General features: G+C 32.9%; 2 protein-coding genes across 2 annotated transcripts; both read left to right on the forward strand.

Moving 5' to 3' along the window:
• Positions 1-3,999: 3,999 nt before the first annotated feature.
• On the forward strand, positions 4,000-7,879 carry LOC112719866 (eukaryotic translation initiation factor 2 subunit beta). Its single transcript, XM_025770589.3, has 10 exons — positions 4,000-4,150; positions 4,606-4,655; positions 4,853-4,958; positions 5,041-5,096; positions 5,177-5,231; positions 5,322-5,410; positions 6,249-6,394; positions 6,546-6,688; positions 6,888-6,973; positions 7,424-7,879. The coding sequence occupies exons 2-10, from the start codon at positions 4,611-4,613 to the stop codon at positions 7,499-7,501; spliced, it is 804 nt and encodes a 267-aa protein (XP_025626374.1). The 5' UTR covers positions 4,000-4,150; positions 4,606-4,610; the 3' UTR covers positions 7,502-7,879.
• Positions 7,880-12,151: 4,272 nt separating this feature from the next.
• On the forward strand, positions 12,152-14,707 carry LOC112719867 (protein NETWORKED 4A-like). The gene has a single exon (XM_025770590.3). It carries the CDS (start codon positions 13,421-13,423, stop codon positions 14,573-14,575), a length of 1,155 nt encoding a protein of 384 aa, XP_025626375.1. The 5' UTR covers positions 12,152-13,420; the 3' UTR covers positions 14,576-14,707.

Raw genomic sequence — 14,707 nt, forward strand, 5'->3', positions numbered from 1 at the left:
GGTTTTAAGTACTTTCTTATTATCGTCGATGACAATAGCCGTTTTACTTGGATTAAGTTCATGAAAAATAAATCTTAGGTTTCATTAATTCTGCCCAACTTAATTAAAATGGTTGAAACCCAATTTTCAAAAACCGTCAAATCTGTCAGATCAGATAATGGTCCGGAATTCAGCTTGCATAATTTCTTTGCTCCTAAAGGAATTTTACAGCAAAAGTCGTGTGGAAACCCCTAACCAAAATGGGATAGCTGAGAGGAAGCACCAACACATTCTTATGGTGACTAGAACTCTACTTTTTCAATCAAAGGTTCCAAAAAATTTTTGGGATCTAGCAGTGGCACACGCTGTGCATCTTATCAATAGAGTCCCTAGTCTCATTTTACAAAATCTTTACCCTTTCAAAAATTACATGGCAAATTACCTGATCTAAACCACATCAAAGTTTTTAGTTGTCTTGCCTTTGCATCCACTTTCACTCAAAATAGGAAAAAGTTAGATGCACGAGCTCAAAAATGTTGTTTTTTCGGATATAAAGAAGGGATCAAAGGATTTTTTCTTTATGATCTAAAAACAAGGCAAACTTTCCTTTCTAGAAATGTCATATTTTACGAATTTGAGTTTCCATTCAAAACCAACCTTGCCTCTTTAGATGTTAACCCTGCTGCTGTCACAACCACATCACATGTCCCATGAACAGACCCTTTTGTATATCATGATCATCTTTCGTTTTACCAACATATGCATTCAACTCCAATTTTGCATCAGCATCAACCGACCTTCGTCACTGATTCTATTTCTCATAACACTGCAAGCTCAATTTCTAATGCACAAACCTCATCCTTGTCTCATTCACATACTCACATGGACACTTATGCATCAGCTCACCCTGCACCTCTTAGGAAGTTTAGTAGGACTAGGCAAGCACCAGTATATCTAAATAATTTTTATTGTGCAAATAATACCACTGTTCAACAAGTTATGCCAATTTTAAAATGCAAATATCCATTTTCAGATTCAGTGTCTTACTCTTTTCTGTCCACTAACCAATTGAATTTTTTTCTTGCTATTTCCACACACAATGAGCCAAAAACCTATAAAGAAGTCGTCAAAGAAGACTATTGGAAAGATGCCATTAATGCAGAACTTTTGGCACCTGAGCAAACTAAAACTTGGACTCTCACCCCTTTACCACCAGGGAAGAAAACTATTGGTTGTCGTTGGGTGTTCAAAGTCAAGTTTAATCCTAATGGATCAGTGGAGAGGCACAAAGCACGCCTAGTTGCAAAGGGCTATACACAACAATATGGTTTAGACTACATGGACACTTTCAGTCCAGCGGTTAAGATCACTATTGTATGATTGGTACTTGCTCTCACCACAATCAAGGGTTGGCACTGCCACCAATTGGACATAAGCACCGCATTCCTTCATGGTGAGTTGAAGGAAACAGTATATATGAAGCCTCCCCTGGGATTACCGCTCTCCTCTCCTGATTTGGTTTGCAAACTTGACAAGTCCCTATATGGACTCAAGCAAGTTAGTAGGCAATGGAATCTTAAGCTTTGCTCTGTTCTCTGTGCTCATGGCTACCAACAATCGAAGAATGATTATTCTTTATTCACAAAACACAAATCCGAGATCTCCTTCATTGTGATACTTGCTTATGTTGATGATCTTGTCCTTGCTGGAAATGATCTCGCTGAGATTCAATCCATCAAGACCATCCTTGATCTCCAATTCAAGATTAAGAACTTAGAAAATTTGAAATATTTTCTTGGCTTTGAGGTTACAAGAACTGCCAAAGGAATTGCTCTTTATCAGAGGAAGTATGCTCTAGATCTCTTGGATGAGTGTGGCCTATTGGGCACAAGACTAGCGAGCACACCAATGGAATGTAGTCTTAAGCTTTCTAAGGACTCAGAAACGCCACTCTCTGACGTATCACAATACCGCAGATTGGTTGGTAGATTAGTGTACCTCACTAACACGCGTCCAGATATCAGTTTTGCAGTGGGTAAACTTAGTGAATTTCTTAGCAAACCATCTAATATTCACCTCCAAGCAGTACATCGTGTCCTTCGTTATATCAAAACAGCTCCGGCCTCGGGGCTATTCTTTGCAGCAAATTCTGAGCTTCGCATTTCTGACTTTGCTGACTCGGATTGTGCACAATGCCCCGACACGTGACACTCCATTACTGATTTTTGTTTCTTCTTGGGCCCTTCACTCATTTCACGGAAGAGTAAGAAGCAATCTACTATTTCCAGATCGTCTTCTGAGGCTGAATATAGGTCACTAGTCGTGGCCACCTGTGAGGCTCAATGGCTCGGCTACTTGTTGAAGGACCTCGGCATAGATCACAAACTCCCAATCTCCCTATACCGTGATAGTCAGTCAGCCAGGCATATTGCAGTTAACCCTATATTTCACGAACGTACCATGCATATCAAAATCGACTGTCACGTTGTTCGAGACAAACTTCTCAGCGGCTTGCTTCATCTCCTACAAATCACCACTACAGATCAAGTGGCGGACCTGTTCACCAAACCTCTATCTCCTGCTCCTTTTTATTCTTGTGTGTCCAAGCTTGGCATGCTTGATTTTCATCAACCAAGCACTGCCAGCTTGAGGGGACATGTTACCTGAATGTATTAGCTATAGCAGATTGGCATACTTAGCTTAATTAGCATTTGTAATTGATAGTTAGTTACTAGTTAGCATATTCAATTAGTCTAAGATATTTATCATGTAAGTTGGTATATAAAGCAGGATTTACTAACTGATTTTGTTAGCTTGCCATTTTATCCATATCACTTTCTCTCTCTGCAAAAACAGATTTCAGAATCCTCTCTCTCTACTCTCCCTTCCATTCTTCTCTATCGTTTAAACTCTGCAACCTTTTTCCAACTTCCATCTTTCACAAGTTTTTTGTGCAAGAAAATAAATAAAACTGTATAATTTATTTTTAAAAATTAATAAAAATAAAATGACACACTTTTTTTTATATAAATATCTAATTATTCTATTAAGAGAATCCTTATTTCTTCATCATAGCATGCACCTTAGCAAAATTATTGTCATTTACTCATTTCTATGCTTAAAAATTGTTTTATATTAAGGAGGCTAGAACAATAATAATGATTTTATATAATATTTGGAGACAATTTATTAAACATACAAAATAAATAAAAAAATAATTAGAGTCAAAATCTAAGAAATAGATGCCACCCATTAAAATTTCTCGAATTTACATCTTTTTAATGCAGCCTTTAATCTATTTGTACAGTTTTATTATTATTATTATTATTATTATTATTATTATTATTTGTTTCTAATAATATCTCATAGTCCAGCTAGTGAAGGACTAATCTAAATTTGAGCTATGTTTAAGGTTTATCATTTGTCAATAAATTATTGTATACAAATTTAAATATTTAACACTTGTTTAAATAAACGAACGAGTGAGTTTTTTTTATTTGTTTTCAATGGTATCTCTCGGCCCGTCAGTCCGGCAGGCCAATGACTAATCCGGCAGTACTGAGTTCCATTTAAGGATTTGCTGCTGGTCAATGGTTTGTTGTATGCACAAAACGAGATTCGAACTCTCGACACTTGTTTAAGCGGACTAGTGAGTTAATCACTAGACCAACCCAACTTTTTTTTTTTTGGTCGGTGGATTGGACAACCCCCAATCCTAGGTATCTCAATGGATTGGACAACCCCCAATCCTAGGTACACAATACACCCACAGACTTCTCACATATTTTATCATATTTTTCCTCAATTGCATTCTCTAGGATTTGAACCCTAGACCTTGAGGTGGGGAGGGAGGAGAAATACCATTAGAGTCAAGGCTCATTTGCACCAACCCAACTTGGTTAATCGCTCAACTAATGGTTCTCTTTTTTGGGAAATTGGCCGAAGCCCAATAGTTGAGCCCAATACTTCAAAACAAAAAAAGAAAGAAGAAGAAATCTAAAACCCACGTGAAAACTAAACGCAGCGTTTTGAAGAAACAAGAAATAAAAGGGTTTTTGATTCCATCAGCAGAGAGACAGAGAGAGAAAGAGAGAAACGATAACCGCAAACCAAAGAGGTCTCACTCTTCCGCTCACATTTCTCAAATTCATACTCATACTCATTCTCGCAGGTTCGTTTCTTCATTTACTTTTTCGCCCCCTTTGTTTTGCATTCAGTTTACCTCATTTTTTTTTTCATTTCCGTCGATTTCCCCCTTTTTGAGTTTTACGATTCGATATTTGTTTGTTGTTAATGGGTATGGATCTTCGATTTGTGCAATTTCTTGTTATGCTTGTTCATTTGTTGTATGAAAGTAGTTTCTAGTGATTTCTCATTTACATGCTTAAAAATGTTTATATTAATAATTTGTTTATCGTTGAATCGATAAATCCTTTGTTGAGGTTTTACCATTATTTAATTCTTTTGTTGGTGGTATACTTGAGGATTCTTCTTAGAAGAACAGGAATCTTGTGGGTTTGGAGTTAGGGATTCTTTTACTGCCTTATCTTAATTTGGTTATCAACTTATTTTGCTGATATTCCCCATAATAATTACTTTGCTAATTCTATTTTACTTGGGATTCAGTAACCATGGCTGATGAACCACAAAATGATATGAAGGAGGAGGTTGCAGAGGTAAATCTATGTTCCCTTCAACTTCTTTTTTTTTTCCTTTGTAGATTTATGTATGCTAGGATTTACTATATATTTTTCACTTGATTATGTGTGGAGGTCTATTCAAAGTTGCAAACATATTTCAAGCTTTAGACGGTTAAATGCCATGTCTGGTTCTGCTAGGAATCTGGTTTAATTGGTAGTTTGATCTGTGGCAGATTACCCCATTTGATCCTAATAAGAAGAAGAAGAAAAAGAAAACCACAATCATAGATCCTGCAGATGATCTGGACAAGTTGGCTGAGAAGACTGAAAATTTAACAGGTACCTCAATTGGAAAAAGCTGTCAGGTATCTAGTTTATAATTGTGGTTATATATGGCTGATTTCTAGCCTTTCACTTATAGTGGCTGAAGGGGTTGAGAGTACATTTGCTGGTTTGAAAAAGAAGAAGAAGAAGCCTGTAAGTCATACTGACTTTTTGTGTGCTTATATTAATGAACAATTATGGTTGGAAACAATTCTGTAATGTCTTGTTTATAGGTTGAAATCAGCAACTTAAATGAAGAGGTTGGAGATGCAGTTGAAGATTTGGATGGTAAGTAGTTGGTCTGTTCATCTTAGTTCTACATACAAGTCTTAAAGAAAGCTAATTGGATGCTGAATATTTGATATATTCTTTGCCTAGATGTTGCTGAACAAGATGAAGGAGACCCAATTTCCTTGCAGCCTCGTTATCCTTGGGAAGGGAGTGACCGTGATTATCAATATGAGGAGGTATATGATATTTTATATGTTTTCTGCTATACTACAAATATGACTTAACAGCTCAAATAGCTAGAGGTAGATGAAGACCTTGAAAAACCATTAGGCAAAAGCATTAATAAATGGTTAAAACTACGTATCATTCATGATATAATACTATGGTATTGCCTAATTCATGTTGCCTCATCTAATAGTAACGGAACAAGTTATTGGTGGTTGTGGATCCCTTTTCTATATGACATTAGTTTCATAGGCTGTGGTTTGGCTTTGAGGTTTTAAAATGGGTTATTTTTTAGGAATGGTATATTTGCTGCAGATTTTTCAACTCATAAGCATGTTGACCATTTAGTTGCACATGCCTATGCAATGTTCAGGTGTCATAAGTTCTGCATCTAACCCATGTTTGGGATACTAATGAAGGAATGAAATGAAATTTTGTTAATCTTATGTGGAAGTAATTATAAATGAACAAAAGGAAGCATTAATATTGCTTGGAGATTATAGTTTTTACTTTACTCTTTTCCACTCTAATCTTAGTTTCCCTTGAGTTCTTGCACATTCTATTCCCACCTACTTGGATAAGGCTTAGTTATCATTCAAACAAGGGGATTTATTTCCTTTTCTATTTCCCTTGACTCCTGTCATCAAATTATGTTTTAAGGGTGCTTTATCCTTATTGGATCAAGGTGTGCCGTTTTTTGTGTGATCAAATAGTGTCATTGTACTTTTGTCCCTGAAGCCTTTTTTTTTTAAAATGGTTTGCTGCTTCTTGTTTGATGAGTTTTACAAATGTCTTCTAATTTCATATGTCCTATTGTAATCCTTTTGTTATTCGAATATTTTTGTGCAGCTTCTTGGCAGGGTGTTCAACATTCTACGCGAGAATAATCCGGAACTTGCTGGAGACAGGCGGAGAACTGTTATGAGACCTCCACAGGTTCTTCGTGAGGGGACAAAGAAAACTGTGTTCGTGAATTTTATGGACCTATGCAAAACGTATGTTATTTTACTCATCTGTTGGATATCTCTTATGGCCAGTTGGCCAACTATTTCTTTATTCTTTTATTTCTTCATTGCATCAACAACTAATCTTTACACTATCCATTCTCTTCTTCTCTTAATGTTTTGTTGCTCCCCAATCTTGTAGGATGCATCGACAGCCAGACCATGTTATGGCTTTCTTGCTTGCTGAACTGGGTACAAGTGGCTCTTTGGATGGACAGCAAAGACTGGTTGTGAAGGGAAGATTTGCACCAAAGAACTTTGAAGGAATTCTGCGACGATATATCAGTAAGTATTTGTTAGAATATATGATGCTGTATTATATCACTCCTACTTTCTAGTATTATTTCTATAATAAATTCAACTGACTACATTTTGTTTGATGCCTCCTTGCATCTCCAATAGTCCTAATGTATCTTTTGGTTATTGCATTTCTGTGTTTCTGGTTTTGGGGTCAAAGGTTAACCTATTTTTCTGTTTTTTCTAGATGAATATGTCATTTGCCTTGGGTGTAAAAGTCCTGACACAATACTTTCTAAGGAGAATCGTCTGTTCTTCCTTCGATGTGAGAAGGTAAAATTCCCATGTGCAAATCATCAAATGACATTAGTGTTTCTTCTTTCTGATATCTTGTTTTCATTCAATTTGTGGTCAATGATGTTGCCAAAGGTGATCTCTATTGAATTCAATGTATTTTGGTAATTTGCTTGTTCAAAATTCAAATTAGGATCAGTGAACATGTTTTTGGTGTTCATAATGCTTAATCAGTTCTTTTCGTTTTGGTGGGGTTGGGTTTTGACAACTAAATACACAATTTTTTGTTAGATACATAAGAACCTTGCATACAGATTTCCATTGCTATTTAAAAAAATATTCTCCCTTATCTTTATCATCCATGTCTTTGGTTGTTTGTCTTACAAATTAGATAGGTGAACCATATTATCTGCTGAGGAATTAGTTGCAGACTTATATGTACAGAATAGGCATTGCACTGGATATCTTATAATTCTTGTTGTCTTGCAGTGTGGATCCGGAAGATCAGTTGCTCCGATCAAGGCTGGTTTCGTGGCTCGTGTTGGCCGTAGGAATGCGGGCACATGATTTGACCTGATACATATATGTAGACTGGCCGGGAAAATGATACGTTGTCCCAAAATTTTTTGGCTATGTATGATGGATTCGTTACTTCCGTTGAGGTTGCTATACTACATTGTAGGGTTGTTTCTCTTTCCGGGGTTTAAACGTTATATCATGATCTTTAGAGAATGATACATAAACTAGTCTTGTCTCTTGTTTTGAGCTTGGACTACTTATTTTTGCCGATTAAACGAAAATCACATCTGAGCGAGAAGTACGAAGCATTTATGTGGTATGTAGTATATCACAATCGTGTAAATTTAAGTATCGATAACATTGGCACCTATTTACTTGTCACAATTGGAGCCATTGTATAATAATGCTATCCAACTTTTGGTAAAATCGTAAAACGGGTATTTAAGATGTTCAACTTCTATTGACCGGAAAGAGCAATACTAAGGGGCCAGCAACTTTTGTGATTGATAGTCATTAAATAGCCATCAATAATGATCTAATTGTGTGAGATTGGTGTGAGATTTCATCCAATGACTCACATTTTTCTGCTGGTTACATGCTGGCTAAAATTCACCAAAATTGCTGGCCCCCTAGACTTTTTCGACCGGAAAATATGTAGATCACAATGGGGCAGGACGGGCGGGATTTTTAATATTTAGGTCGAGTTTGATAAATAGTTTAATTAAGTTATTTTTAAAAATAAATATAAATTTATATTAAAAGTAAATTATAAATAATTTAATTTTTTAATTTTAAAAGTGTTTATTTTAAAAGAAGAATGATAAAAATTTTATTATAAAAAGTTCTTTTTTTTTAATTCTTTTATAAGTACTTAATAATTTTTTAAAAAATTACAATTTGATTTTGAAAATTATATCAGATATTAATGTTATAACTTTTCTTAAGTTAAAAGTTAAAAAAAATTACTTATGGACCTATCCAAATTGATCTTTTAGTACTCTAAACCTTAATTACTTGCTTTGTTCTATTATTAACATGTATTTTATTTGTCATCTTAAACTCATATTCACAGATATTTTATAGACTCATATCTGTTGTATCGTGCTTCAAATATATTCTGTTTTTCTATATAACATTCGTTTTTTATAAAATGTTACATATATACTATGAAAACAAAATATAAAGTATTAAAAAGATTAGGTAAATTCCAAATATAATTAAAGTCATCAAATTAAAAATTATAAGCAATCTTAAAGAAGTTTAAATTTATTAAATTAAATTTATCAAATTGAATAATCTATCTCAAACTATTATTTGTATATATTTCGAACAGGTATGAAGTAGAGTGACCACTATTCATATCCGCTTCATATTCAAACAATTATAGTTTGATATTATTCATATCTGTTTCAAAACTAGTTAACTTTTGAAAAATCCGTCCCATTCGGGGAGAGGCAAGTCGGTTCAGGTCGGATTTGGCCAACATCTCGATAGTTTAAAGATATCAATCAAAATTGTTCGTCTGATTTTTACAGTTGCAAGCTTGATTTCATTTATTTTTTGTTTAAAATAAAATAAAATTGCTGAAACGATGTAGGATTAGTGATAATGAATTTCATTACAAGGTTTAATAATTTTGAATTCTGCATTTGTGGTTGAGGATTATAGCAAATTTTGCCTTTGCAGTCTTCCTTACAAATTGAAACATCACGATGCAATTAATACGCCTTCAAAAAAAAAAAGAAATTATATTAAAAAAATTTAATTTTAATTCAGTGTAAACAATTATATATATATATATATATAATTACGTAATATTATATCGATAAAAATAGATATCTTTTATTACGTAAATAGTCATCCAAAAAGTAGATATAATTAGACAGCTATATAAAATAGTTTACACAAATATCAAAATTAAACTCATAAAAAAATTGAAATTAACACAAATATAGTTCTACTACTCAATAGAAAATATATAGGCTACAGAAATTATATACCCTATATACTGGTAATAGGAAAAGGAAAAATAAAAATGAAACTGCTTATTCATTTCTATATTTATAGAATAACATTAATCAAGACTCTTGGCACCCTGCAATATCTATGTGGAAGCTTATTTTATTATTTTTTTACGTAGCTTCTTTGCATTTCATATTCTGCCCCTTTTACTCCACTCTAGATATGGCTTTGAAAAGAGTATCACATATTGAAGGTGGAAATGAAGGCCAATGTTGTTAGTGCTGAAACAAGTGGCATGTATAATCTCCCATACAAACTTGTGGCACCGTTGGGTTTAGTGTAAGATGTATTCAAAGCTGCATAAATATTGAAAACATGAGATGCTATAATCAAAATAATTTCATTCAGTCTTTTGATTGATTGAAAACAATTTTTTCTTAAAAAAAAATAAGCGATATAAGTGATATAACTAGCGATTACAATGAATAGAATATAAGAGTTAAAATTTATGAGATATACATATAGTTTGTACATAAAATACATTTTGATAACTGCTTTAAGATACGGTGAAAACTCATGTGAAGTTTACTTCACGTGAAGTTGATATTTGAGAGCCGTTAGATAAAAATTTAGTCAAATCAGTCAAATTATCTAACGGCTCTCAGGTATCAACTTCGCGTGAAGTCGACTGCACCTGAGTTTCCACCTTAAGATATACAATAAACTTGGTTATGGAAAAAAATGACACACATACAATATTTATCTATCTAACAATTAAAATTTTGTTTACATTCATAAAATTAAGAACAAAATATTATAGAGAATCCAAAGGCATCATAATATCTAACAAGTAACCTGTATGTTGATTGCAAGCAGTTTGAATGGCGTTTTGAACGAAGGAGAGGGAAGCACCGGTCTCAAATTTGAAGCCATGAGGCTTGACGTCACGGACGCAGCTGATGACGTCAAGGGTGTGTTGAGCACATCCACCAATGCAGTAGTCAACGATTTCATTTTGGTTCACAAATACTGTACCGTTGAATGTCAACGTGTTATGTTGAGCGCAAGCTTCTGAATGCTGCACAATTTCATATACATCACCTTCAAAATTCTAAACAACGCTAGTTTTTTTTATATAAATAAAAAGAATATTTAAATAACTATTTTAAAAATCATGCAAAATCTAATTGAAAGTTCGATTTTAGATTTTTTTTTTTTGTTCATTTTCTTTCCTTTTTTGTTATTATTAGTATAGAAAAAATTACCAACCTTTAAAATTACCAAATTTTAAGCATGAATTTATTTTTTAGACATACTTACATGCAAAAGGCTGCTTTGGAGATTCGGCCTCTACTCTCTAGAGCTTTTTGACAATAAATGAATCATATTTTTTTATTTTTCTCAAAATAATACTAATTTTGAAAATTTTTTTGACTTGTTATTTTTAAAGTTTGGTAGTTTACCCCAAAAATAAATAAATAATTTACAAAATTGTTTTTTCAATCTTTTTCCTTATATTTGTTCTCTTTTTTATAACTAGTAATATTTTCTCTGTTTTTTAAATAATTATTATCTACTTTTAAATATATACATAAATTAATTTTATAGACTTGTCCTTATTAACTAGTTTTTATATCACTCTACTAATATCTCTGCCTTTATTGTTGTTTTACTAATATTAATATCTTTGTCGTTCAATTTTCTTTCAGTCATTTTGTTAATAAATAGCGGTATATTTATGAGGGGGGGGGGGGGGATTAATTATTGTCACACGAATTTTAAATAAAATTATTTATGAAGTGAAATCTTTAAAGTGGACCAATGCATTGCAATTCATAAAATAAGATGAGAAAAATCATAGCTCATTACATTATTCATAATACAGAAGTATGCGCTCCTCCAACTCTCAAAGGGGCTCAGATTGGCATTTCTCCTTGGTTCAGTTTTGTCTGCAAAGGAAAAATACACATGGAAGGGATAATTAAGTAATTATTGTTTGTTTCAATCTAATAAAGCTCATCAACTAATTAAAATACTAAAAATGACATATGATGATATTTTTCTTTAAGGATGTGTTTGTGAGATAATATTTTGGAGGCAAAGAAGAAAAAGAAAAGAATCAAATAAAATAAAAAATTTTCTCCAACATCTCAACTCAGAAACACACTATATAATCTTGTGATAATTAAGGATTACTAACTCTCAGCATTAGTGGGACTAAGCAAGAACATCAAACATATTGCAAGGGAAAAGGAAAGAAGGAATTTGCTCTTGCCATGTTCCATTATTGCTTAATCAAATTATTATGTGAACAATATAATTTGTTGACTATTTGTTTGGTTTGAGTTTTGGCATTGAAGAAACAAAGCTGTTGGGAAGGTATATTTATATATGTATATGGAACATAGTAGGTTCTTGATGTTCAAAACTAGGTGAAAAGTTGTTCTATTACGCATATGCTAAGAATATGGAATAAAACATTTGATAATTGATATAAACAAGGATACATATTATTGTGCTTTATGAACAAAACAAGATGGAAGCGTTGATCAAGGACAATATGAAAACAATGAGGAAAGAACATTTTGTCCGAAATTAAGACGTGGAATACAATGATTGTGTCGCATTACTTGGACAAAAGGATAATGTCTGAAATATATTAACCACTTTCCTACAAATAAATCTGCTCATTTTTGCAAACATATTCGATATAATTAGTTTGCTTTGAGGCTTTTTTTTTTTGCAACTAAAAGGAACGAACCTAATTTAAATTAAATTTGTCTGAGTGATTTTTTATTAGTATCATTTTCAAAACATAGATATTCTTCTATCGGAAGTAATCACATGCTCGAGCTATATAGAACCACTTGAGCGATCGACAAAGCTCTTTCCTTCATACAATGATACTAATGATGATATCCTACATAAAATTAGATTGTTTCGGCACGATAAAAATTTTAACTAATTTTATTCATACATTTTAATTTAAGCTGAGAGAATATTATTACAATTGTAACGAAATATCCAACTGATCAATTTAATCAGATTAACAGAATCAGTCATTTAGCAAATCTAGTTTAAACAAAAAATCCATTAAAATTTGGTCAAAAACTGAACTAACAGAATCGGTCAACTTGGAAATTTAGTTTAAACAAAAAAAATATGTTAAAAATATTGGTCAAAAACTACTTAACTGTTTGAACATATATTTTTTTTTTAATAAAAAACGATTTAAAAAATAAAGGAATTTAAAAAAATATATAATATATTATTTTATTATATTTAACTCAATTGGAACTGAATTTTTTATTATATTTTATATATAATAAAGGAATTTTGATTAAATCTAATCTTTAAACTTTTAATTTCACCAATAATCTTATGTAAATCTACATGACACATAGTTCATCTTGCTTAATAGAACTAATAGTTTAACGTACCAACATTAACGAATTAATTGTGCTTACCAAATAATAATTTCCATACTACATAGCTTTACTTATATCTAACAAACATCAAATTTTACGTGAAAATATTAACTTTTGTATCCATGCAAGAAAATTCAATTCTTTAGTAAAAAGAAAACCAAAAGTCTCTAACAAAACCCTATCTTTTCCTCTTATAACGGAAATCCATTCCTGCTTTTAACAAAGTTAAGTTTAACATACCATCATTATGACCGTGTTTGTTATTGTTACCACATTCTAAACATAGAAATAATGTTAAAAAAGTAAAAGAAGACCATTCACATTGTTTCTTTTTTTTCTTTTCTTCATATAAAAATCATCATTTTTTCTCCTAATCCTCATACAAACAACACTTGATTCCCCTTCCTCTTTCCCCCAACACCTGAACAAAAAAAAATAAAATCTGTTGGGGGAAGGTTTTTAAAAACTCAACATTCCACCATTTTTTTTTTCTGCGGAAACTTTTATCTTTGAATCTGAATCTTTCGAACGCAGTGCGACGCTAAGATATTAATTATTTATATATATAAAATAAAAAATGACTTTCAAGAAGCTGAAGAAGCGATGTACTCTAACCTCGGAGATGGAACACAATGTGAAGCGAATGCTGCAGCTAATTGAAGATGGTGGAGATTCATTTGCACAAAAGGCTGAGATGTATTACCAGAAAAGGCCAGAGTTGATTGCACTTGTTGAAGAATTCTATCGAGGATACAAATCTTTAGCAGAACGCTACGATCATGATGTTCAATCATGTCATTCAGATAACGGTTCTGAATCACACGCACCAATGAATCCTCGCCGCGGTTCCAGCTATAGAGCCCCAGGGTTTGATTTCTTCCTTGGTTCTTCCAATGCTGTGAATAACAGCAATTGTTTCTACGATGCAATTCACAAAGATGGAGACGGATCTTCGACTCTGACGGATTCCGACGATGAATCTTCGGATAATTCTTCTGTCCAGAGTTTTAATTCTGGATTCTACAGTGGTAGTGGCAGTGATAGCGGTATGAATAGGAGGATCTTGGAAGTGGAAATGGATCTTCCTCGGGATGAACAAGAATTGAGGAATGTGAATGAGAGATTTAGGGTTTATGAGGAAGAAATTTACAAGCTCAAGGTTGAGCTTGAGAAATATAGATCAATGGAATTGATGAATAATTTGCATAATAATAACAATAATGTTAATGAATCATTATCACCGACACTGCAAATTTCTTTGTTGAAGGATCAGATTAGCGTGGCCACGAAGGAATCCGAGTTTTGGAAAGTGAAATTCAACTCCGAGAAAAGAGAGCGCGTGAAGCTGAAAGAAAAGATGGCGGAGAAATCGCAATTGGAATCGGAGTTGAGAAGGGTTTTGGATGAACAGATTCAGTTGGAGGAAGAAATTAAGAAGATGGAATGCGAAATGGAGTTATTGAATGGAGAAATTAAGGGGAGAGAAAGGAACATAGAGGAACTGAATGGTGAAATTTGTGCCCTAAAAGAATTGGTGGTTTCAAAAGATGTTGAAATTAAGAAGATGGTGGAAGAGAATGAAAGGTTGAAAGATGAAATAATTGAAGGGGGTGAAGAGAAAAGAGAAGCAATAAGACAATTATGCTTCTCACTTGAACATTACAGGAATGGTTACAATGATCTTAGGCAAGCTTTCATACGCCACAAGAGGTTCCCAGTTTTGGCTTCATAAATCATGATTAATAATTAATGATGAATAATTATGCATCATTGATTATTGTAAAATACTAGCATAATCTTCTTGTAATTTTTTTCCTTCTAATTCTGTATCTGAGATGTGTGACTTTCTTATACTTAGGGGGTA

Source organism: Arachis hypogaea, chromosome 11 (genome assembly GCF_003086295.3).
Source record: "Arachis hypogaea cultivar Tifrunner chromosome 11, arahy.Tifrunner.gnm2.J5K5, whole genome shotgun sequence".
Lineage (NCBI taxonomy): Eukaryota > Viridiplantae > Streptophyta > Magnoliopsida > Fabales > Fabaceae > Arachis > Arachis hypogaea.